Raw genomic sequence first — 26,984 nt, forward strand, 5'->3', positions numbered from 1 at the left:
TCACTTGAACTTTTAGCTTGTTTGAATACTAGTTTAACTCAGTTTTCGGACTTTCAGATCTTTGTTGTTAATCATGGGTGTTGCCCAGTATGACGATTTTCTGTCGTTCTTGCGAAGCAAATCGTTGCCCTAGACTGAATTGACGTATCCAGCGTTTGTTAAATCGTCTGAAGATCGTAAAGCTTATCGAGCAAGAGCAGAGCACTTGAGACTGGGGACAAAGAACGTGGGGACCGCAGAGTTGGCGTTGAATCGTGCGGTTTTGATGTATCAGGTTGGAGTGAAGGTGGACGGTGTTTTTGTGGTTCAGGAGAAGGAAATTCCAACTCAGCAGATGGTGACTCAGGAATTAGCTCCTCTTCATGACGGGTTCAATGCTTCAGCAGAGCACACGACTCGTGTGAGGACTCAGATCGGTCGACTAAAGGCTGCTGGGTTCTTCTTTCCTCGCTCTCAGGGTGGTTTGCAGGCTGCTGTTGAAAGGTAATTATATTCTAATTCATATGTGTATAGTAATTATAGGTGTTTGTAATACTTTTTTAAGTTTGTTGAGGCATACTTTAGGTCTAGTTGGTGAATGTTTTGCTGTACCCAGCCTATTACTTTCCTAATATCTGCATCTTTTCGCTGCTCCTCTGCTAAATTGCGGCTAATTAAGTTGTCTGTAAGATCTGGAAACTCATCTAATGGATTTGGATACTGAATTGAATTTATTTCTTGTTTTCTTTTTAGTTTAACTAGCCCTTGTTTTTCTGATATGGGTAAATTATTCTGTTTTATTGTAAACTTCGTATAGCCCGAGCTGTTTAATGGCGTCAACTTGTCACTATTGATTTCATCTCCAAAATTTTAAGTATCAAATAACACATTTAATTCAACGTCAGGGTTTTTTTGCTTCTGTATCAATTTCAGTTTCTCTAACTGGGATTCTATCTGTTGACTTCAAAGACCTTGTTGCTGTTTTGTCATTCTCCATTCTAGAGAGGAAATCTGCTGCGTAATTAGCACGTCCAGGAATGTGAGCAATTACTATGTTAAAGGCAAGTATTCTGTCTAAACAATTCCAAAGAGATGGCGGTATTACTTTTGATTGACAGAATTGTGTAAGGTTTTTGTTGTCAGTGAGTATGCTTACTTATTTGCTTGATCCCCAAATGTTGTGTGAAAAGTAGTCCAGCGCGTAGTAGAGCTAGGAACTCTTTGTAATAGATTTAGAATTTTAATTGCGTTGCGTTAAACAGAGGCGATCCAAACGACAAGGGAGCGTATGCACCTGCACTGTGGTAACTAGCATCACAAAGAATTACATTCTTTAAACCTGGTTTTGGTAGTCGCAATGTTACATTTGTTGCTTCCATTAGGTCCTTTATAACTTCTAATGCTTTTACGTGTTCTTCTGTGGTTTCTATAACGACATCTTTCTTCACGAGCTTGTAAAATGATATTAGTTTCTCGCCTAGATTAGATATGTAATTACGGAAAAATTATGTGAAGCATATTAATCTCTTTATTTGCTTTGTTGTTTTCGGCATTTTGAATTTAGCAAGGAATTTAGTGGTTTTATAATTTTCTGGTGATATTCCTTCTGCACTAATGTTGTTTTCAAGAAATTTCATTGTATCACTTGCTATTTCACACTTTTCGGGTGACAATTTCAGTCCTGATTGACGTATACAGATAAATATTTCTCGTAAAGAGGGTACCAATTGTTCAAAATTCGTTACTGCATTTCCAAAATCATCCATAAACTGGGTACAATTTCCTGAGGCAAAGCATGGGTCCAAGTAATGAAGGAGCTAAATCCGGTTACTGACCTATTTAATCCTTGAGCAAGGCATTTATATGCATAAGTTCTCGAAGCAAAGTTAAATGATAGCAATTGCACTAAAATATCGTCTGCCATTTGCACGCAGTGGTATGCTTGGGAACAATCGACTTTCGTAAACTTTTTCCCGGCAAAGTGGTTTATTGCATCGCTCATATTTGAATTCGGGAAATTCGTTTTCACATAATCATTTTTCAGCATATGATTTACATTTCTCAAGTCAATTAACAGTAAGTCTTCCTGAATTCTTTCGTTGTGCCAAAAGGGGAATACTATATCTTGATTGAGACAAAGTTGTTATCAGTCCGTAGTAATGCACTAATGCTAATTCTACTTGCAGCTCAATTCTCAAGTGGATAGGCGTTGGTGGGCCTTGTCCATAAATTGGTTTGCTTCTTTCTGGAGTTAACTTTATTTTCAAACCTGTATTATATCCGACGTCAAATCTGTGTTTTGCAAAGATATCACTAAATTCAACTAGTAATTCACCTACTTCAGCTTTTTGGTCGTCATTGGGGGCCGATTTTTCACACGGAAATTTGCTTAGAAACGTAATTTTATCCTGATGGTTGCCCTTTGGGTCTAATTTTTCCATTTTTTGCAGTTTCAGCAATTGCTCAAAGATTTCTCTCTGGTGGCAAATTTGTCGGATCAGGGCACGTTTCAGGCGTTGGTAACCACAATTTTGCATATTCTGGGGCCGGTTTTGCTGGTTGGGTTTTTCTTTGTGGGGTATCTGTGACTTGGATTAGCTGATTTATTTCTGTTAAGTAATTTTCGCTCATTTTTGCAACATTTATTAACTGGGGATCTACTTCTAACAACTTTTCAGCTTGGTCTGATGTTAAGGAGAATTTGCCTTTTTCCTTGCCTTTATTTATGGTAACTGGGTGTTCAGTTATGTTCAGAACATAGATATAATGAATATTATTTTCGGCAACGTTACTTAAGGAAGACGGAATATTATTTGGCTATATTTTTCGAAGATTTCGTTTGAAATTATTACTCCACAAAGATCAGTGAATGAATTCAGTTTGTACTGAAGCTTGCATTCTAGAATTGCTTGTTGATTTGGTTTTAGTACTTGCTTTTTCTGTGTATAAACTCTTATACTCCATAAACTGTTAAATTTTTTCTGCTTTACTACCCTTCTGGGTTGTTTTTCTGGCTTTATTTCATTTATTTGTAGAGTTTGAACAGGGAATTTAATGTAGCTTTGTCCTTGGCAGATGCTAACTTTATGTTTAACTTTATGGAAGGGGTTGCCTAATATTACAGGAGTTGTGACAATTAATACAAGGAAGTCTTCAGTGAATGTTTGTGTGCCCAATTTAAAAATAACTTTAATTGCTTTATCAATTATAACTATATTTCCGTTTGCCATTTTAACTTCATCTGGATCAGGTTTTTTTATTTCTGTTATTGAAATAATATGTGTTAGTAAGTTCCTTGTAAAACTCGCGGCTTATCACGTTTGCAAAAGCTCATGTATCAATTAGTGCTCGTCTATCTAATTTTCCATTAAACTTTTACATAGGATAATGTTCTGCCTAAAAGTGGGACAATGCTGAATAATTGCTGAACTTGTGTTACTGGCTTTGGTACGTGCCGAGGTACTTGTGTTGGGAATTGCGCAGATTTGTTCACTTAATTTTTATTACTGTTTCTTTTTCGTTCTCTACGCTTTTTATTGTTTTCGTTATAAACTGGTTCTGTTACTTTATCTAAATTAGGACTAGACGTGCTTTCTTTATAATAATTAAGGGAGTTTTTATAAGTTTTATTTTGGTTTTTTAGATCGGGTGGCTTTATTAGTTTTTTGTTGATTAAATGGGCAATTCATACCTCTCATATTTCTGTTCTGAAGTGCACCTGCGCGACTTAGCTCTTTTGCTTTTTGCATACCATAACGGTCTTGTGCTGCTGTTTGGCTATCATTTTTATTTCCTGTCGAAGAAGGTTTGATGGGGTATTTTTTGTTGGGAACCGATAAATTGGTCTATTAACATAGGCTGGATGAACAAATGGGGAGCTATCTGAAGGTTCGGTCCAATAATTCCGAGTTTATGGCTGTTTATTGTATTGAATTGGTCTGGGAGTGTTAAATTGTGGTCTAAGCTCTCTGTAATGATTTGAAAGGGGGCGTGCTGTTGCTGAGGCCGATAGTTTGGCTGGAATTGACAATAATTATTCTGATATTGGCGGTAATTTGGCTGATAATTTTGATATTGCGGACGGAAATTTTGTCTATCTTTGTCTGTAGACTTGTTGTGGGTAATGTGGTGTAGAAATTTTTACTGGGCCTTGTTCTGATGGCTCATTTAACATTTTATCTGTGTTTGATTCGGTTATTTCGTTAAATCCGTTATCAAAATACTCTTCTCTGTTACACATCTCCCTTATTGCAATCTGTTGGTTAGCTAAGGTACATAACTGATCTGTTGTGTCTGTATCTGGCCTTTCTAACAGCTTAGGCTTAAGCCACTTTGGCATAGACTTAATGAAGAAGCGCGTTATTTGTTCGTGTTCTCTATTTTCTGACATTTCAAGGGCAGAATCTCTTGCTGCTGTCTCTTTCAAATGTACGGGCTTCAGCATCACCTTCTCCTGCTGGTTCTACTGCTATTTCAGGTGGTGGATATGCTTTATTTGCTTCTGTTCTTAACTTTACTAAGAAATTTGTTTTATCTGTCTTCGAAGTAAACTTTTGGTTCTCTAACTTTATTATTCTGATTTCTCTCAAGTCGTCTTGTGTGAGTCTATTTCTGAGAGCTGTTATACTATCCGCATAAACTAGTCTGGTATCCTCTGGTAGGGTTATGAAGTATCTTAAAGCATCTCCTTTTAAGTGTAATTGCAGAAAATTCGCTTGTTGCGCACCTGCAATTGCTGCGACTCCGATTGCACCCGTTATTAACTGCTCAAACTCTTTAAAATTGTCCGTTTCTGATCCAGAGAAGGGTGTGATGTCGATTTGCGCCTGTGCCATTTTGCTTTTTACCCGTTTAGATTATGTACTTATCGTGCAATCAGTCTTATTTCGTTCTAAAGTATTAAATAGCACACTTAACTTATTGGGGAGATTAATTGCTTAATGGAGGTAAAAGAAGTTGAATGAGTAGCACAAGATATCAGGAAAAGAAACTACTGAAAGCATTTGTTCCGAAAATAATAAAGATGGGCTACTTATGAAATGCCTAAAGCTCCGGTCGAATCGTCTATGCCTAAAGCTCCGATCGAATCGTCAGACTGTTAACGTTGAAGCCGTATGGGCCGCCGAAGTCTCACCATTAAAGAGTGCCCCATAGTCTAGGACAATTCGTGGGGACCACGACCGCAAACGCCTTGTGGAAGCTGCACTCAGATAGGCAACAGCATAATGACCGGCAACAGCATAAGTCACTGTTTGATTCATTAACCTCCGGAGCTGGGTGGGGAAATTAAATATAAATGTTTTATTTTTCTGTATAAATTTTGCGTTTGCCCTGTTTTAATTAATGTTTAGATTATGGTTTTTAGCTTTTTTTGATGTTATCTGATAGTCAGTAATGATGTTATCTAGATTAATATCACTATCTGATTGAAGTTTGTTTCGGATAAGTCCAAATTTGCGTACTTTATGATTTATGCTTTTTGCTGTCTAATAAATTGCAACACGTTTGTCATCTTTATCTAGCGCATAAATTACGATGGACTTGTAAACTGAAGAGGAGAAAGCAGATACTATCTGAGCTTGTGTTTTATTGCTGTTCTGTGTATAGTTAATGTTATTTCCTTCAATATGTTCAACAAAATCGGGGCAAGCGCGACAATTATTAATAGCGCGGAGAATTTGTTATTTATAAATTGACATAAATAAAGCACCACAATTAAATTTACAAATTCATTTACTCGCAATATCCTCGTTTTCAAATACCCTGTGATGTTTTTTTTTTCGTTGTGACGGCTGTGTTTGAGTTTGTTCCAATTGTTGTCCACTCAAGCCCTTTTGAATTATTGTTGCATTTAGTCCACAAAGACACACACATTTTCCACCCATTTTTTCCTTTGTAACCGCTTTTTGAATTATCGTCTTGCTCGGAAAATGTGTACTGGATGCTTGCTGAAGCTTCTTAAGGTAATGAAGTGGAAAATAAAGGAAATATCAAAAGAAGAAAAAATGCCAAATTTTTCAAGGAATTACTCGGAATTTCGGTCCGTTAAACTAGGAAAAATTAAATCCTGTCACCATTTTACGCACTGACTTTAATATGTTTCTCGAGGTGTTATTGTTGTTAATATTTGAAGCGAATAATGTTAATAATTATCATTTTACAAGGACTTATTTTGATGTTTTACAGTGCGGTTTTTAGCAGATATATTTTGAATAAAACTAGCTAGTAATAGCCTTTTATTGAGCGGTTCAGATGCGTGATATATCCACTAATTTGCATTGTATTTCAAGGCTTTATTCGGTCGAAATTTAGCTCTAAGGAAGCCTTAACTTATCATTTTATGAAGATTTTCCAGTTCAATCTTTAATTATTTCAGTAAGAATTAATCAACAATTATTAATAAGAAATTTTCAAGTTCTATCAAGTTTTAAGAGATTTTGGTTAACTGGTTTTCAGGCTGGTTATCCTGTGTTCTGGTGATCGTGGGTTCCGCAGCGCTGTACCTTGAGTTGTATTGGTCCTCCGTACATGAACTAAATTATAGCACTTGTTATGGATATTTATAGGAAAGACATCACGTAACTATGAGGCACGAGATAGGGGCGTGACACACCTGTAATAAAGACTCAACAAAGCTTATGAAGCTAAAACGTGGTTCAATCCAAATTATGACTTCTGCATTCCCGATTTCATTTTGAACAATTCGACTTCATGATTATACTTGATACAATGACCTCTTAATACTACTGTATCCTTCAAACTCTTCGTGTAGCTTATTTAATTCTTTTAGGGCTTATTTCAGCAGCGATTTTTGAATTTTCGGACATTGGAATTTTAATTTCTCAGTTCTTCTCGGTGACATGCAAGCTGGGAAGTTTTGTTCTGTTTAATGGTTGAAAAACTTGCAGTCGTTTTTTTTCCTGAAATAGATCCACCTTTTTCAGCATTTAAACAATTGAAACAATGGAGGAGTACTTGCTCTCCAGATCTCTAATTGATTCCATCCTTCTTCTACCTAGCAAACTCGTATGCTCCAGTTCAGTTGTTTTTCTAAACAGATTAAAATATTCTGTAACTATCGACTGTTTAATATTTCAGAAGAGAACACAATACCGAAAACGAAAGCGTTGAAAATATTGTTCAGCAATGGTTATTGAATGCGGATACGAAGTGCGTATATAGTTATATACCACATGCCAGCCATGTTCTTCAGGAAACGCTTGGATTTTTTTAAATTTAAATACTCGCTTAAATGAATTCCGAGGTGTTTATTGTATTTTGATTCTTGAACAACTTTGTTGCCCCCTGCGTATTGAGTTCATATCTCTATTTTGGGTTCGTTGGCTGGAAACAATTGCTGTTTTTGGTTGATTTTGTTGTAATTTTGACTTCGAGAAAAATTGCTTAGCTAATGTTCTGTTCCAGAGCACCTTTACAAATGCATCCACCGAACAATTGAAATTGCTATAGGGGCGGTATGATAAACGGTACGCGTAACTGTTGTATCAATATTTTAAAGCGTTGTAATAGATATCATTTTTTATCTAAAGGTCTGCCCACGTGCCTAAAAGCCATTTTTGTCTTGTTGAACAGTATCGGTTTTGATAGATAGAACATCATATCATATTGAAAGATACGTCAGCATTTTGTGGCATATGACTGTGATGCTTCGCTCAATCAGTTTAAATTTTTTTTTGCGAATTTATTAGATCAACCTGGAACTATCTATAAGTATGATTATCAGCCTCTATCAGTTTCATACTGTTGAAGAGCTGATTATCCACCATTTAAAGTCCAATTTATGTACATAACGTAAATATTTGTAAAAGTTGTATCAAATGTATGTTAATATGTCTAATGTGAAAAAATTTTTGGTGGAATTTTTGTTAGTTACTAATGTTTGAGAGCCATTTTTTGGTTTGGAGCACCCTCCATTTATGCACTGCTTAGCATAACAAAAGTGGTTGAGGGGGATGATTTATAGAGGAGAGTATTACATTTGGGAGATGGGGTGGGGTTGGTTCTCACTTACCTCCGTCAAAGGCACAAATGGTCTTTCAGTGTCTTTAACCGTCTCAAGTATTTATCTACGAAGACAGGGAACAACTACTCGAGTTCTCTCATAGCACTTTCCAAGATATCATTATTGCGCGTGGGTGGAGAAATTCTGATGGAAAATAGAAATAGCAGCCACAGGTGGCGCGAGTTGATATTAACTATTTAGCCTGACCGCAATTAATGAGCTCGGTAGTTTTGCTCGGTAGTTTGTTAAGAGGTCGATCGAAAAAGGAAACCTGTTTTCGTAGACGTGTCAATTGAATTTCCATATTAGCACCTCTATTCTTATAGACACCATGACTTCGTTGAACGCTTTTCGTGATAGAAGCGACATTGAATTGGAACTACAAAACGCAAAATTACAAAACACAAATCCTATTGTATATTCAGTTATTTGTCCTGTTCAGCAAAACCTTAAACCGGACAAAACAAACAACAATGTAGCTTCAGAAGAAAGCGATGAAAATTTTGATGAAGATATTAAAATATTTCAACTTACTGAACAGCAAACCCAAATGCTGCTATCAAATGGAGAGTGTTTTACCATCAAGGGGTCAGAAAACGAACATTGCTCTATTTTCTCCAAAGACAGTTCTTTCACTCTTCGAAGCGGGGAAACGTCAAATACACTGCTGTTTGTATCTGATGTGAAAGTACCAACTTCAGGTAAATCGAATTTCTCTCGAAAAATGTTTGCAAAAATATCGGAATGCTTGAATTAAGGTATTTGTCGCAGAAAATTGTTAGTGGTAGCTTAAGAAAGACCGGCAAGTGTAGAATATTTGTAATTGGAGGAATTTTTGAATTCTGTTCTTTTTTCGTAGTTATCGAGGTTTTAAGTTTAAGCAATTTTCGCCTATTTGATTTTAATTAAGCCGTTTGAATTTGCTTTCTGGTAGATCATTTTCTCAGAGCAAAACGTTAAACTCATATTGTTAACAACAAAAGTTCAACAGAATTGAAAATCTCTATCAAATTTACAGCTGTAGTGCAAGGCTATCTAATAAATTAAATTCAATGCAGTACTTTCATCAGACCAAAGTAGTGTCCTGATGCCACTTTTTTAATTGCTCTGGAAAGACGTCTGAGGCAATTATTGTAAACATTTGTGTCTTTTTTACGCATTTTTTTTGCCTGAACGTTTTACTGCTTTTGCTCTAGAACTTTCATCTCTCTCAAGTGACTTTTTCACGCTTAACTTCTGAATTTTGTCACGATCTCAATTGCTTTCATTCAGCAGAAAGTTTTAAGCCAACATAAAAGCGATCTCAGCGTTGAAGTTGCAAAAGCAATAGAGTTCAATGGTTAAGTTGTCAGACTGTTCTCCTGTAGGTTGCGGGTTTTGATACCTGTGAACTCCGGATTTTTGCAACTATAAAAAATTATAAGCAACACTACCTACATAAGTTAAATTGCCTTGCTTGCCGTTTGAGTGCAATTCATCTGACGTTAGTTGGTTCATGTTTTTCTATCATTATTCGCTGATCATTATATTTATGTAATTATTCGATTTATTATATGATCATTATTCATTATATTTAAATTCTTAAGAAGTTTGCATTTAAAGACTGAGTATCATGTGTCTGAAGGCTCTTCGCTTTTTGTAGAGTTGTCGAGATGTGAAATTTCGGTCATTTACACCGCCAAATTTGGCCTGCAGTTGTAAAATAATTTTAAAGCTTAGAATATTTCAGTATTTTTCGAGATGCTATTGAGGTTTAATGTATTTAAAATTATTTTCTGTTTTTAATCTAAGACTGATAGTTTTTTGGCTAATCTGGCCGTCTATGAATTGTTTGCCCTGTATCGCATGGAATCTTTTAAGGGCATGAAAAATGGATCATGTTTAGTAAATAAATTGAAAAGCATCACTTTGAATTACAATAAATTAACATGTTATCAAGGTTAACTGTTTTTGCTTTAATTGAGCTAAAATTTTAAAACTATATTTGCAGCTAAAAGTGACACTAAATATTATTTACACATGCGAATTGCAAGTAATGACATGGTTTGCTGGACTTCCAGTTCCTTCACATGGAATCTTTTAAGGGCATGAAAAATGGATCATGTTTATTAAATAAATTGAAAAGCGTCACTTTGAATTACTATAAATTAACATGTTATCAAGGTTAACTGTTTTTGCCTTAATTGAGCTAAAATTTGAAAACTATATTTGCAGCTAATGACATGTAAGTAATGACATGGTTTGCTGGACTTCCAGTTCCTTGCGAAGCGGCGACGTTCATATTTCAGTTTGGCAAAAAAAAAATTAGAATTTTAAACAAGACAGCTCTCTCGTGCGAAACAGAGAGCCAAATGTGCTCTCTCGTGCAAAACTAAATTAAAAGAATTGACTGAAAGACCTGCAAAATGTTGACGCGAATAGCAGACCAATTGACAGTTGGGAGCCAAGCAGGCAAAAACTAATCTGAAATAGTAACTGAAAAAAAAACGTTCAATTGCGTGTACGTCTGGGGTTACGGTATTAAACGCCAAAGTAAACACAAGAAAAGAGAACTGGGAATCAACTAAAGCAACCTTCTTGCTTGAGACATATAAAATAAGGAGATCAATCTGAAGCTTGAAAAGTATTTAGTTGTCCCTTGCAATCAAGAAATTTGATTAGAAGAAAAGATTTTTTAAATTCCAATTTTGCTCATTTTCTTGGCAATGTCCCCTCAAAACTTCTTTATGGTTGCCAATCAATATGGTACAATCAATTCATAAGCTAGCCGAAATATCGATCGATACATCGGACACAAACATAGACAAAACATTGCATAGCATTTCTATTTTCAAGTTTTTTTCGTTTACAAGCTAATTTCGTTTATAATCTTTAGAGACATTTCTTTAGCCTCCTAATGTTTGAAAAAATATACAAATTTTCAATTGAATTTGAAAATGTTTCAAAATTGACTAGATTTTTGTTGGTGGATTTTACATTAGCGATATACACATATCACGAACTTCTTATAAGCCTTGCTGAGACATTCAGGTCAAAACACAGTTAGAGAAAAAGTGGTTAAAGTATCTTATGTACAAAATGGCTATTTTCACTAAAGCTTTTTTCACATCTTTCGAAGAAAACTTCATCAAATCATTTTTTTTATCAGACGCTACGAAGCTAACAAATGAGAGGCCAATAGAAAATTTGGTTGACAGACAGGACACAACCATAGACAATAAATACAAACAGTGCAAGAATTTGCAAAATGAGTTGAAATTCGCTCAAAGAGCATTGATATCCTAGCAAGAACTATGTTGCCGTTAAAAAGTTTTTCATACATCTGCAGATCTAATGCAGTTCAATTGACCTATCAGTCTTGAATGTCATCAAAGTTTCTAAAAATAATTTGAAAAAATTGCAAATTTCACTGTTTTTTGTTCAAAATTTTTAGCAAACATTTCTTAAAGAGCCGGTACCTCAAATTGCTGTTAAAGAAAGGGACACAGATGAGCATTGACGAACTGTGAGTGGAGATCAAATAAAAGTTTAAGAAAGCAAAAATTTTACAATGGTGGAGTTTGGCTATGATAGTGGTGTGAGTGGTTGTGTGTGTGTGTGCGCTTGTTTGTTTGTTTATTTGTTGGTGTGCTTGTCTCATAGATGAGAAGATATAGAGAGGGGTATTTGGAGAGAGTAAACGTAACGCTCTAATTTTTTTGGATATGAATTCTACACTCAATGAGCTTTCTAATGGTACCACTCTTCTCATTCTAGAATGAGTAGCAGTTTTTAATTGACTGGATCAAAAGGACGGGCTCTAATATATTACCCTTTAGATGTAATTTTGGAACAAAAAGATACTTGTTTTTAAAAGGAAAATATTAACAAACGACAAGATCGGCATAGTTTTTTTCAAATGTGTATTTTCTCAATTGGCGCAGTAAAATTCTGTGCACCATTTTGCATTTTTGTCGTCATTGATTCGGAGCGGGTTTTTGACACCATGTTGAAGATATGAAACTTCAATAACGACTGTTTGTAATTCAATATTTGTTGTCATTAACGTTTGTTTTTCGGCAAATTTTCGCCACCTTTGAGACGTAGATCCCATATAATTTTTGGAGCCTGTTTTCAAACCTACAACGAGGGTTTCTGAAAAAGTTCGATATATGCCAATTGGATTCAGGTACGTTTTTTATAAATCTCATGCCATTATGTTTAATAGCCGCACAGCGATAGCTTGGTCTTTTATTGGCCTTCTCTTGGTTTTTTTTTACAATTAAAAGAACAAAGAATTTGAATGGTATTGGGGCGCTGTCTTTTTTTTAAAGATCTGTTCACACATTTTCATGATTTTTGAAGTCAATTTGGAGTAGTGATTTTGGTCACGCCGAAACAGGAAGTGGAGCGAAAAAGCGAGTGGTTATGCGGCGTGAAATTTTTTCGCTCTAAATTTAAAGTAGAGTGAGAAAACGGTGTTTGAACAAAAAAATTTGCTAGTGGTGTTTTGTTCACATGCGGCAATTTCACTTCGATTTTTAATGCTTTTTCGATTATTTTGGATCGGATTTGTTTCTAAATGGTTTTCCCAATCCATTTATAGTCCGTTCTAGGTCTAGTTTTCTGTTTAGTGATTGAAAATTCGTTGAATTGTGTGTCAGGACTTGTCCTGCTATGTTTTTTTTGTTCTTAGCCAATGGATTTGACACTTTAATTCTTCAAACATTTTGAGTTTTGGCTTCAAATGCTGTTATTTATGGATTCTTATTGCTTAGTGGCATTGCTTACAGGACCCACTGTCTTCAAAAGAACCATAAATTTTTTGCTTAGTATGCTCAGTTGACGGCTAAAATTGTCAACTATCCAATCAATTAATTTTGCATAAATAATCTTGCCATTTAATAACAAAATTGATTTTCTGTTTTCTTCTGTTTCTTATCTGATTTAAAAAAAATGGTTTTCCCAATTCACTCAAAGTCCGTTTTAGGTCTAGTTTTTTGTTTAGTCTATGAAAATTCTTTGAAGTGTACGTCAGGACTTGTCCTGCTATGTTTCTTTTATATCGTCATCGCGATTTTTGTTAAGACCATATGACGTCACAATCACTTCAAATCCGCTTTTTTTATTCGTTATGCAATTTCAACTGAAGTGCGTGTGTGACATCTTTTTTCGCTCTTAGTGGAGCGAGTTTTTTGTTCATTCGCGTGATTAAATTTTTGGTCACACTTGGCTTATCTCACTCTCAAAAATGACTTCCTCGCTTTGAAGTTGCTTACTTTTATTTTCTTTAATTCAAAGAGATAAGGTCAAATGGATGTGTGTCACTCTAAATGAAGGTTATTTGAGAGCAGCTAATAGAGGCAGCAAAAACTTATACAGATTTTTAATCAAAATATAACATCGGCCTTCAATGAAAAGACGAATTTTTTTGGTCTGTCTTTTTTACTGTTTTTTTTTAGACTGCAGATCTACAAAGCTATTGCGGCTATTTTCTGGCAATCTGCCAGCTATCTTGTTGGTTTTTCTCGAAGTATGTGATTTACGTTTATAATTTAAGAAAAAGCGTTCCAAACAGGGACCTTAAATACACTCAATGTGGAACAATTTTCGAACTTTTGGTATCCTATAAATGTGTTTTTTATTATTTCGGTGTTGAAGTTACTGAATTTTTGTTGAAGTGAAATAGCCTGTCCTATTTCAAAATTTTTCCCTCTCTGCTCTATTAGCTACAAGTTGGAGCTGTAGGGTTTCCTATGAGAGGAGGCAGAAATAAAACCCTTTGTTGGTTTTATTTTTGTTAGATTAATTTCTCAATTTTCTCGTCTTATTTGGTCTTCAAGTTCTGCAACGCAACGAAGACAACTTTATGTTAACAATAAAGGTTATATAGCAATAACATTTCTATAGGTGCTCCAAGAGTTCCAGCAGAGACTAACGTAATCACAACATCAGTAGAATGCTCGTCTCAGATATACTATGAGATAACAGACGGACGTCCTCGTTTAGCCAAGGCGTTGCAACTCCTCAAACCCTCGGCAGTAAAGATGAAGTCGGACAATTCTCTCACAGAAGCGAAAATTAATTCATATACATTTCACGAATTAAGCCAAGCCGTCCATGCAAGCGATCAAGAATTGAGAGCCTATCTGAGAGACAGAAATGTGATGCATGTTGACGATGATTGTTTGGAGTTGAAACTTCTCGACGATTCTTATTTTGCACATGTTGCGATGATGATATTAAGACGACTCGAGGAAGAGTCTTATGAAGTGGGCAAAGTTCCGAAAGATGAATGTATCGAATGTTTACAAACATTGGAGCCGTTAGATGTACTACAATTTGTATTTGGTAAACTTTTTGGCCAATCTGAATCCGCGTCGGATTTGAGCGAAGATGCTCAGACGGAGAAAGTATCTGAGTCCCGAACTGGCTGTGACAACAATAGTAATTGCTACAGATTAAATGACAAAAGTGTTTGTCGTTTATTCGCATATTATCTTCTGTCACAGTTTGACAAGATGTCTTCAGAGCAATTTGAGCAAATTGTGCGTGAGAGTCTGCCTGAAGGTGTCACATGGAATTATGAGCATGTGAATGACTGCCTGATCACACTTGAGGCGCCACAGAAAAATCGGGAGATCGTCACTTATGTTAAGTACGTTAAGATTTAAATTATGAATTGAGCTGTCGTGCATCGTCCGGAAATATAAACATAGCCTGAAGACTCCGGCTAACCATTTTGAAACAATAACAGAGGAAAGTTAACAGGAAAAAAAGATATCTGGAAAAGTACCTAATAAAACTGCTTCCCAAGCTGCGCCACCGAAACCACTATTGCCAAAACATCTCGCAACACAAATAATTTGCATTAAATAATAGAAGACGTTTTTATTTAAAAAAGAGAAAACGCTACATACAGACAAAACCGAGGAAAGATGAAAAGAAAAAAAAAGTTGTTGCAAAAAAGTTTAAAATGCTACCTGTTGATTGTTATTTGATAAATCATTCGGCTCGATCAGTGCACTACGCAATTCCTGTCAGAGAAACACTAGACAACGATAAAACAAAGGCAAACAACGAAAAATTAGAAATTTCTATAATTTTATAATTTGTTTTAGTAAAAATTGCAATGTATGAAACCTTGAACTGTTAAAGGCTTTGTAACAATATCTATATAATAGCTCTAGATTGAATAGCTAACAACAAAGCTATTTTCAAAAGCTTGATTCAGAACAAATAGGCAAAAAATAAGACCTAAATGGGCAAAAATTTGATTACAATTACCCCAATTTTTTAAAAACACAATTCAAAATTAAAATTTAATTAACCGAAATACCAACTAAACCACTAATATAACTAATTGCAACCAAACAAACTCCCCATTATGAAAAAATTCACTCGCTCAGCAAAAATTATTTACACCTTTTCTTGCTCTCTGTCAGACGAAGCTCTTTAATGCATGAACGGAGACTACTCTAAATTCTCTCTCTGCTTTTGACTTTTGTTCAGCAAATTGGACTAAACACTTCTTTTCATGTGCAGCATTTGACTTCCGCTAAAACACATCCTCTAATTTAGAAGTAACTGATTAAGAAAAATAGATCACCATTACTCTTCGAGTCGTAACAAGTTGCTCTAATCCTTTAGACTGATTAGACTTAATGCGGGAAAAAGTGGTAAAACTTGTAGGAATTAAGTCCAAGTGCAGCTATATAAAGAGCTTTTGTCGGGTCTTTTTGTAGTTTTAGTGAATCACTACTAAATCATGGCAGAAATCATGCCATGCGAGGCAAAATTTTTTGCCACCCAACAGGGAGGCTAGCATCCGTACGCTTAAGTTGGCTCCTAACAACGCCAAATTGCGTCAGTTGTTTTAGAGTAATTTCGATAACAGTAGGTTATATTTGGCTGCTTGGCTTACAACAGTGCACAATTCGCTAAATGGATTTTTTCAAAATTAATCAGTTGTGTAGACAGATAAACTGGTCGATGTTTTCATTAGTTAATTTCTGTTAAGATTAAGTGTTTTCGATGCTCTTGCAACTCTGTTCACGTTTTAAAATTATTTAATAAAAATTGATTTTGGAAATATTCAGGATATGATTTAGTATAAACAAATTGAACTCATGGATTTTCTTTTGATAGCTGCTGATATCCAGCTATTATTTGGTCTCTTTATTTTTTCGTTTACCTTTCAGAATTCAAAGCAGTAAAATTCTAATTTATTTTTGGTGCTTAACTTATTTTGCTCTTTCATTTGAGCTAGTTTTTTTTCCCGAATAGGTTTGATCATTAACGACTTATTAATCCTATCGCTGAACTGGATGACAAATTTTATGACCGAAAGAAGCTCTTCATATAGCTGCAATTACTGCGTATAGCTGCAATTACTGCGTATAGCTGCAATTACTGCGTTGAAGATATGGTTTGAAGTTATTTTGTAAATCAATTTACTAATTCTATTTTTAATCAATATTGAATGCTCACAGTGTCAATAAACTTTGCCATTTTCTATCACTGTGCAAGATTTACTTAACGGTCACATTGAATAGTGCTTACAAATATCAGTTGGGCTGTCGATTTTTGATATCTACGAATTCAGATGTATGGTTTTTAATTGCTTTTGTACGAAGTTTAAGCAATTTTTTTGTTACTCGTGTGTCTTTGAGAAAAATTTTGGTTGACGGTTTTAACTCGATAGCCTTTTAGTTCCTTATCTTTTTGAGTTGAGCGTGATCTGAACTTCGCTCTCATTCGAATTTTTAAGCAGTTGTATTCAATTGGCGGCACTTTACTGTAGAGTCGAATCAAAAGTGCCAAATTTGATTGACTGTTTTTAAACGACATTTTGTAACAATTAGTTTAGTCCTTTGGCCTTTTTGGGCAATTTTTGGCTTTACTGATTTTTCGTCTGAATCTTTTAACTTTGGACCTCGAGAACGGGATAAACAGGTTAAGCCCGGAGGTCGTTAAGTAACTGAGAAGCTCTCTGTGAGTCTTGCGCCTTACTAGTCAGTAAGTATGCGTTTCACCGAAACCGTTTTGTGGAGAGAATTTCATGATGTGAAGGGTGGCACCCACGTTGGGATTTTACACCCCCTCCCCTCTCGTTTAGCCATCACAACCCTACCCCCTAATGCTAGCATCCCTAAGCAGCAGCTGGCTACTAGCAAAGCCAACCACTCACCTGTCATTTGAAGCCCTTGATGTAAGGCATGCCCCTTTGACTGAAGCCGACCAAGATATTAATTGCAATTGACCAGTCAACCGCCAGTTGTTTGGGAGTTATTCGCTCGACGACACTCGGTTATGTTTAAATGGCCATCTGTCAAGTTTCAATCTCATTTTTTCTTGAAATCAATCCAGTCTACAAAAATGGAGATATGAGTGAAAAAAGTCCTGGTTTACAAAGCTGGTTGCGTTTTTATGGTAGTTTTCCTTGCATGAAGCATAAATTAAATGTTGACTTTTGGATAGCTTTTGTAATGTTCATTGTGATGTTGTCTTACAAAAAAACTTTGTTTCATCTGTTGTTTGGCAATAACATTGCCGTTGAACATGTCTTATTTGGATGCCTAATTGAACAATACCAAGCTTCTCGGTAACTGAACGTCTACCACACGAACTCAATGTGTTAGCAATTCAATGGGACAAAATTATTTAATGTTGAGACATTTAGGCGACTAATTATCGATGCTTAGATCATTCAAGTAAAGCTGTATCTGAGCTATTCTAATGAGCGGTTCTGTCATGTTTGTTTGTTTGTAGGTACTTCCCAGAATGGGAGCTGCCAGACGATCTGCCTGAAAAACGACTAACCGAGTTGTGGTCAGCCAAAGGGGCTAATAGCAAGTGGACTTTAAAGGAACTGACGCCATTTCTCCTCCCTGCTGTAGGAAATAAGCAGCAGGCAGTCACCAGTCTATTAACCAAATTCGCCAAAAGCTCCAATGATTCAGCAACGGGGCAGAAAGTGTTTACGAAGAGATATTAATCAGATCAACGCCCAAATTAACTTATTTCAGAATTTGGACGGCATAAATAGCTCCTAGAAATGTAATTTGTTTTGGACCAGGACAGCGAAAAAGTCAGGAGCTGATTTTGAGCTCGCTCGCCGTTAAAAAGGAAAGTCCGATTGATTTGGTGTGGTGCCTTTATGTATGAATGAAAATTATTTGGATGCAACCTAAATGGTTCGTTTAAAGGATTCAATATACGCTAGTCTCTCGTTTGATGTGGTGTTTGTTGAAGAATCAATATGGAGATATATGGGAAATTTTAAAGTGGACTTTCTGTGAATAACTTTGTTCTTTCAAGTTTGAAATTTTCAATTGATATTTGTGAGTGAAGATTGTTTCATTGTGTTTTTGCATTAGAATTGACTTGTTTGAAATGAATCACTTTTCAATTTGAATTGCAATATTTCATTGTGCCGATTTTGGACGAAGTTTGAGAAATCCTTTTAAATTGGAGGGACTTAAGTTTGATTTACTTCACATGTGGGTGAAAGCGGAACAATTTAACTGTTCAAGACTTGTTCAGCACAAAAGCTGATCCAATAATCAAGTTTCATGAACAAAACCAACAGAACCTTGCCTTAAAGAAACACGAAAAATGTCAGAATTGTTAGCCACTGTCAATTCAAATTGCCCTCTCTTAGCCGAATGTCAATCAGACCGAATTGTACAATTATGGGTTTTAAGGATGCTTACGTAACATTTTAACAAGATATAAACATCAACTTTAAACGGGAATCAATTGAAATATTTTATGATGCCTGAAATCAAGGCTCGAGTAACTTGATTTTGTGTGTGCATAGTTTAACATCGGCTTCAAGTTTATTGTTGAAATTTGGTGAAGTTTACGAGAGAAGAGTTTATATTATACAATGAACAAAAGCTAAAGAGACAACTGGAATAGTTTCAGCTGAGAAGGTAAGCTTTAGGAAAACAAGGAAAATAAAGAGGGCGAAAGAAAGAGTTTGACTTGACTTGAAGAAAAGTTATTGCTAATAGTAGAAGAAAGAAAGGGTTCAACATTGATTTGTTCCTACCATACTGATAAGACAACTAGGACCCGAATAAAGAAAGAAAGAAATGAAGAAAGTCACGGGCTGTTTCTACCCCTGTTGTACTGTAGAGTTGTGAAGGTATTTCTCCGGGCGTTTTTCTTTGTCCATTATCTCGACTTGTTCAAATGTAGGTGCAAAACAAGTCTATAAACCACTAAATAAACTCAACTCTTAACATTCCCATAACTTCTTACAATATAACAATATAATACAAATACAATTATTCTGGCCTGAGCCCAGATAATAATAACAATAAGGCAACTGCTTGTTGTTCAAGAAACAATATGAAAGTATGTCGTTCTTTTATTGCCTAAAGTGGAACATTTAGACTCACTGGCTTTTCCTTTTTCGTTTCAACCCTTTCCTTTCCTTCTTGACTTGCAATTGTAAACAAGTTTTCCTTGTCTTATCAAATTAACTCACTGAAATTGTTCACGAGGTACAATGCCCGAAAGAAAAATAACAAATTAACACAAAGAGGACACTAACTTAATTCTCCTTGTAACCTCAATAAATTATTATAATAACCCATTTTGCCAGCTAATATCGAGTTGCCTTAGACTAATATTGCTCCCCATAAATCCAAACTCGAAAGCTTATCAGCAGACTTGTTTTTAAACTTATTTTACCATTGTTGCAAACGTCATCGTTAAAGGTAAGCCAAAAACGTTGAAAAGAGGGATGGAAGTTTCTTTTGTGATGATGTAATGGTACTGTCAACAGATGATATCGCTGTTTGGGAAATGCCGAAGAAGCAAGACAAGGCTGTTGGCGGAGCATGTCAAATGCCCCGTTTGTGACTTTCATTTCTTTAACATTCTTGAATATTTTATTTTTAACATGCGGCTTTTAAATGCGTTGGTAGTGACATTTTGTGAGAACCACAGTTGAATGGATGTTGTGAACGTATAGGCCAGCCTCTCACTTCAGCCACTCTCATACCCTTCAGAGGCAGCTCAAATTCACTCTCAATTGCGATAGCATATTAACCGTTTATCCACATTCACTTCCATTTGTGTAAAATTTACTTTTAAAAATAATTTTTAGCCAATTCTTGAAATTGCATATTGGGTAGCTGCTACACATGAGATATTCAAATTTCAAACGCGGGATAGTACTTGCTGATGTATGACTCGTAATTAAGAATCCAGATTTAAAAAAGTGAAAAAATATTGTCAAATTGATCGAACAAAATAACTTTACTGAACGTCAACTAAAACCCAGCTAAAATAAAATTCTTAGAAGACGAATCAACCAAATCAACGTGACAAAGTTTTAAGACAGAAATTTAACTTATCAGTCTACACAATTTAGGATGTCAAGGTCAGCAATGTGTTGATGGATTACATCACAAACGGCTGCGACTAGGGGACTGTTAAATATCACATGCGACTTGGTCTCTCCCACAACTACATTATTAATAAAAACATGAGGAAATTTAGAAAAGCAAAATTAGGAAAATTTTAATATCCTATAGTACTTGTGAGTCGACTATGTGAAGCTAAGTCCTTAACCCGTATTTACTCCTTTGAGTCAATAAATTTTTTGAATATTCCTTTGATCATATCAGATCGCCAAATAGCAATAAAGTTCAGGTTACTTAAACAAAGGATGCTGTTTTCGAGCCAAGAATTGGCTCGGTTACTAAATAACAAAGTTCTGTCTCTTGTGCGTCTAATTCGTTCTCGATAATATTCTTCTCATTCTAAAGGTTAGCAGCAGTAAAAACAGCGGGAAATAGTGGATATATTACATGCTCTCAAACTAACTTCGTAGCAACTATCGTAAACGTGTGTGCCTTTTTATGCAAAATTTTCGCTTGACCGTTTGTGCGCTTTTTGTTCTGGAATAATATTGGCTTTCAAGTGACTTTTTCGCTCTTGACTTCTTAATTGTGTGATTTTAATTGCTCTCATTCCGAAAAAAGTTTGTTGCTAAAATAAAAAGCGATATTACAGCCCGAATAGCTTAAGATGGCAGACACATCACGGATATTGCCAGTTCGAACCCTTGTGGGGGCGGATTTTTGCGGACATAACTATTTTAAGCTATGACCCCTTCAAATCCCCCCTCTTGTATCCGGCTATAATTGGTTTATTTTTCATTCTACCGACTTCTCATCTGATCGTTTTTTTTTCGTTTGAACATTTGACTTATCGACCTCAAAAACGATGAGCAGGTAAAGCTTGCAAGGCATTCAGTTCTCTTGCAGCCTTATGAATCACTAGATTCTAAGTGTGCGATTCACTGACGCTGTTTACGATACATGATTCCATGGTGTCGAGGGTGGTTCTTAAAGTTTGACCCTCTCCTCTCACTTAACTTCCTCTTCACCTCCCGTTAATAGCCCCCCCTCTTAACCCCCGCCCCACTTACAGCTCATTCCACCCCGAAACCTTGCCCCCATCCGCGCTTGTCGAGCAACCCTCCCCCTCCCGCATGCTCAACCTCCTCTCTAAGCTAGGGGCTCCCTGAGCCGCAACTACTTTCTCGTCAGTTGTTTGAGAGCCGCCAATTTCTCGTCAGTTGTTTGAGAGCATTTGCCCCACAATTAGTCTGCTATGTTTAAAATTTAATCTAGAAGGGCTCTTAGGTGATATCTCAAATGCTGAGGCTCCATACCATCTTAGCGAAGACGATCATTCGTCTTAAGTTTTTATTGAGGGAAGAATTTCGTAATTGAATTTTTGGCCAATAAATTAATACGTACTAAATCAAAAATGCTGTTCATAGAAAGAACGCAGTATTAATTAGACATGAGAAGTTTTCTTTTGTTCTTTTTTTAAACAGAATTGCATTCCCGAATCGATCTTAAAACAAAGGATCAGACAAACATCGTTTCTTACTGAGGAATTGGGTATAGTGCATTGTTTGCCTTTCACGGGTGCACATTTTGTTCCAACCTCTGCGATACTGAATGATAAACGTATTTGGAGAACAGACCGGTTCGGTTGATACTTTGCACGTTTGCTTTTTTGGCTTTCTTACTAATATGAGAATTTGAAGAGTTGCCCTGCTTTTTTCAGTAGTTTTATTAAAACGCACAACCTCAATAGCTAACAATTGGAAATCAATTTTATCATTTTAATATAAAGTTTTCCTGCGAGAAAAAGTGGTGAAGGCTGGCAGCATGACAGCAGATCATAAGAAAGGCGTGTTAAGCAGTTGCTCAATGGCAATTGCCTTGTAGAGCAATAGCAATGATCACAGATGCAACATTTCTTTTCAGAAGTGTTTTAATTTTTTATTTGTGTCAATTTTTAAAAATAAATACGACTGTATAAATTTGAATGACTATGAAAATTTTTGCATCCAGCAAATATTCGTTGTTTCTCAATTGTTTTTCTTTTTAATTCGAGAATCATGATTTTTGGATAAAATTTTAAAAATAGGGAATCTCAAGACCAAAATTTTTCTCTATTGTAAATTTTTTCATGCCTACAATATGTTTTTTTATTCTTTTTGCACAGGGTTTTAACACTTTGCATTAAGCCTCGCAAGATTTTACCGTTTTTCAGTTTTTTTCAACCTCAGAAGATCCTTCCTAATACGGAATCTCAATGTAATCTTGCAATCTCATCTCAATCATCTTGCAATAATCTTGCATGATTTGAATGTATCGATCACAAGGGTAGTATATTGCATATTAATATCTATTGTTTAATTTCGTTATTCTAATTTCGACAGCTCAATTTTAACAAAATGGTTTTGCCTTCTTCAAACGTGCAGTTTTCGCGGTGAGGCAATTTTTAAGGTAACTTTCCATAAATTGTTCTCGTTAAATTGTCAAAACAGTTAAACAATTGGAAACTCTTTCATCATTACTCATTTTATACCGCTTTGTTATAGTCAAACTTTTAAAAAAAAGAGCGGCTATAATTTCTTTGTTACAACTTTTTATTACTTTTAACAAGCTTCTGTCTACTTTTAAGAATATCAATTGATTTTAAAACTGAAACGTCTTCAAACTTGAGTTAAATTGTACATTGTTGCTGTACTTATGAAAGCTTGTAACAAGTTTTTGTTCTGTGTGTAGCTATTCATCCATTCAACAGAAAAGTGCTCAGTCCTTAGATAAATTATGCGATGCTGTGCAGTTGAGTTATTTATATTAATTTATCATTGATTGCTTAAATGAACAATTTCTTAATTTCTAGCTTTGTTGATGTTTCTGTAAAATCGGTTAGAATTAGACGCGAGAGTGATACTCAATTTAACAATACATTTAAGGCGAGTTTTGAAGCTTGAAAGGATTGTCATATAAAATAACACGCAAACAACCTATGTAAACCAGATATTTTCAAATGCAGATTGAATAAAAAGTTTTTAGAATTCAAAATTAAATGCGGCTAGATGAGAGATCAGGATTTGTGGAAGAAGGTATGGCTCATGTGAGTCTGCTAGAAGCACAAACTTCTAGCATAGTCCGTCGACGAAAAGAAAACAAAACAAAGTTAGTTGAAATAAGACATTACTGAGAAGTTAGGAATTATCAGAACGACATTTTAAAGCAAGAAAGGTGATACTAGTTCCATTGCTCTCCTCGGCTTCTCTTCATTTGTTGTCCAAATTCTTAAAAGATTGCTATCGTTGATGTGCCTTTTGCGTTATTCATTTGCAACATTAGTTCACTCTCAAAGTTTTTGAAAAATTTGACTCCATTGAGAACAAGATCTGTTCTGACCATGAAGATTGTTAATTGCTCCCGGACGAAGTTTGAAGCAATTATTGTAAACGTTTTTGGCTTTTTATGCAAAATTATTGCTTGACGCTTTTTTCTAGAACATTTTTCGACTTCTTTAGTGACTTTTTCAGACTTTAGTTCTTCTTTTTTAGTGATCTAAGTTGCTCGCGTTCTGAAATGAAGTTTGTTGGTAAAAGAGTGGAAGGAAAGCAAAGCCTTTGTAGCTAAGTTGATGAGAGATGGTGCTGCCAACGGGGAGGTCCGGGTTTGAACATTTTTAAGCAACGTGTCACCTCTTATGTCAAGTCATGTCATTCATGTCATCTTAAGTCTGTCATTTGAAAGCAATTCATCCGACGTTTGTCAGCTTTTGGTTATTTTTTGATAATCCTTTTGGTGTGTTAGTTATCATAGGCTCACAACTTCTATGTAGAAATTTAATTTTCTCGTGTACAGTGAGTATTCAGAGTTTTTGTAAAACAAGAGTTCAAAACATGACTGCTTCACCCTGGTAATTTTGGATGCGTTCGCAGTATTAAAAAAAGTACTGAAAAAGATCAACGAAACTAAAAACTTTTAAAGCAATTTTGGAAGAATTATTTTACATTTGTCTTTGTCATGGTTAAAAATGTTAGTGAGCTGGGTATTGATTCAATTAAAAATCATTATCTATGTTGAACAAACAACGTTTATTTCGGCGCAAAATTGTAAGAAAAACTGCCGCTATTTGCTAGTTTTTTTGAAAGGCAATTTATTTTAAGGGTGAGAGCAAATAAATGTTTTGTCCAAGTTCAATAGGAGTATGAAAGATGAATTTGTTATTTGTCTCTTTTCCATTCGTGATCAATTTATTTTTGTCGTAATTTTGTTTCTTTTCTGGTTTTTTCATTATATTACAGTTTTGTCAAAATTAGCTAAAAGAACTTTCAAAGAATGCGTTTTCAACATTAAGCTGGGATATTTATGTGTGTAGTTTTTGGTTTGAGTTTTATGCTTAATGAGCTTCAGTATGAAACCATGACCTTTCTGAATATAATGTTTGTTTAAACTGAAAGAAGAAATGATAGATTTTTTTGAAAAAATTTCCTAATCATAAATTTTGAAAAAATGTAATAAGCATCTATTCTGGTTTCTGACACTTCATTCGTTCCTTCCCGTGTTGGGAGGGAGTGGGAAATCAACTATCAGCAGGGATTTGAAACCTAATTTTAATAGCCGTTTTTAGGTACCTCTTCGTCCCCCGAGCATGCAAAAATGTGACTTCTAGCTGCACTTTCAGCAGTTTTCTAAAGATGGCGCAAAAAATTGTTAAATTAAACTCTATTTGAAAGTTTTTGAATGTGTAATGGTAAATGAAACTAATGAGGTTCAGCAAAGGCCAGTAACATCTCATAAAATTGTGATGTAATGGAAATTCATAGAAATTATTTTCTTTAAAAAGATAGCTGATTAGATAAATTTTTTGAATAAATTGTGAGCTTTACAGTAAACAAATACGCATTTCTTTGCGCATTAGCGTAACTGATTTTTTGGAGTGGTGCTTAAAATAACAAACTCATTCGAATATTTCGTTTTGCGCGGCCGCGTTTTTCGAAACTACAGGCTGTGAAACTCTTAAAACCGGTGTGAATTTTACATAAAATTTTTCGAATTTTTTTTTCACTTTTATTTGAAATTAATGACCTTTTAATGTTTCAGCTCAATAAAAAACATTTTCGGCCCATGATAATTTTTTGCTTCTCATTTTATTATAATTTTAGATTTCGAGAACTTAGTCGTTTGCTTTTATATTTAATTTCGCTGATTACTTTTTGGAGGTTTTACTGACGCTCAGAAATCTTTGTTGACACTTGATAAAATATTTTTTTTATGCAGTCATATTTTTCAATCATTTAAATGGAATGATAGCTTGATAGAACTGCAGTTCGTAGAAGTTAATAATATTATTCTACACAAGGGCTAAACTCTACACAAGTTCTATCTAATGTTTTAGACACCAGACAGTAACGAGTTTGAAAATTATTCGTTCCGACCGCACTTAAGTGGGGGGGGGAGGAAGGAAGGAAGGAACTAAGGAACTATATAGTCAAACGGGTTCGTTTTTGTTGTGCAGTCAATTTTGGCCGATGGATATACTCATCATAGAGAGTTGTGAGTGCTGTCTGTACAAAGCCCACCCAGCGTAGAATATATAATTGAAAAGAATTTTTTGAAGTTTGTTTTTTACAATGATTTTTCAAGTTTACAAAGTTTTGTGAATAGTACACTGCTCTCCGTTGTTTTTATTCACATTTTCCATAATTTTTTAACAAATTATTATCAATTTTGCTAAAATTTGTTAAAATTGTTTACAACAGTGTTATTAGCTTGACCTTTAAAGATAGATATAAAAGATAAAGATAAAGGTTTTTTCCGTATTTTTTGGGTAATTTTTTTGCTAATTTTTTTTCGAATAATTCGGCTTTTCCAGCAAAAATGGCTATAAATATCCATTTTTTACCCATTTTGTTTGAACTTGCCCAAAAAAGAGATCAGAAAACTGCTGACAAAAATTTTCTAAGATACGAAAGAGGGTTAGTTTAAGTTCCGCTTGAATTAAAACATCGTCCGTTTTTTGATAATTTAACTGATATGTATTCAAAATGCATCATTTATTTGGATATTTTGAAATATATCCTATGCCAAATTATCTATTTCGCGAATTGGGGAATTATATCAGGGCTAGTTGTGTTCACTTCATGAACTCTTAAGTCACAAAAAGTTTTGTTTTGTATTTGGGTGTACTCTCGTTTCAAAAAATTATCTTAATTTTTATTGTTATGTTACGGGCGAGAATGATCTCATATATATATCAAGTTTTCAGGATCAGCTCATTGTTTTTATTGCTTTGCAAATTGTATTTGTAAACTAAATCGAATCCTAATTTGCCTGAATGTTTTTTGCAGTCTCCTGACTTATTCTTACTAATTTAGTTTTGGGCTTTTGTCCGGGCCACTGACAAATTACTTTACATGATTTTGCTTGATTATTTTTTGGTCTTTGACATGCTGTGAAAGGCGTGTAATCTTGACTGATCTGTTTGATTTTGATTGGTTCACTGATCGGTTGTTTTTCGTTGAATGCTGATTGTAGAATGGTCTTGTTGGCATCTGCTGTAGAGTCTGAAGATACATTTTGAGGACTTGTGGCAACTACTGTGTTATAGTAGCTGTAAATTGTGTCAGCCAATTTCTCAAATTGTTCAA

At 35.1% G+C, this 26,984-nt stretch overlaps 2 protein-coding genes across 2 annotated transcripts in view; both read left to right on the top strand.

Moving 5' to 3' along the window:
• The first annotated feature begins 8,305 nt into the window (after positions 1-8,305).
• On the top strand, positions 8,306-18,381 carry LOC142338526 (sister chromatid cohesion protein DCC1-like). Its single transcript, XM_075388311.1, has 3 exons — positions 8,306-8,703; positions 13,892-14,639; positions 17,753-18,381. Exons 1-3 carry the CDS (start codon positions 8,334-8,336, stop codon positions 17,976-17,978), a joined length of 1,344 nt encoding a protein of 447 aa, XP_075244426.1. The 5' UTR covers positions 8,306-8,333; the 3' UTR covers positions 17,979-18,381.
• Positions 18,382-19,101: 720 nt separating this feature from the next.
• The window catches only part of LOC142337771 (uncharacterized), a 37,905-nt gene continuing 30,022 nt past the window's right edge, over positions 19,102-26,984 (top strand). The window contains exon 1 of the mRNA XM_075387273.1: positions 19,102-19,710. The gene's annotated coding sequence lies outside the window, so the exon portion shown is untranslated. The remainder of the gene's footprint in view (positions 19,711-26,984) is intronic.

This window comes from Convolutriloba macropyga, chromosome 4 (genome assembly GCF_964194025.1).
Source record: "Convolutriloba macropyga chromosome 4, txConMacr16.3, whole genome shotgun sequence".
Taxonomy (NCBI): Eukaryota; Metazoa; Xenacoelomorpha; order Acoela; family Convolutidae; genus Convolutriloba; species Convolutriloba macropyga.

Excerpts from the sequence above, each read along its gene's own strand:
- LOC142338526 (XM_075388311.1), top strand. The coding sequence starts at position 8,334 with ATGACTTCGTTGAACGCTTTTCGTGATAGAAGCGACATTGAATTGGAA. Across the intron at positions 8,704-13,891 it reads TGTGAAAGTACCAACTTCAG|GTGCTCCAAGAGTTCCAGCA; the intron begins GTAAATCGAATT and ends ACATTTCTATAG. Across the intron at positions 14,640-17,752 it reads GAGATCGTCACTTATGTTAA|GTACTTCCCAGAATGGGAGC; the intron begins GTACGTTAAGAT and ends GTTTGTTTGTAG.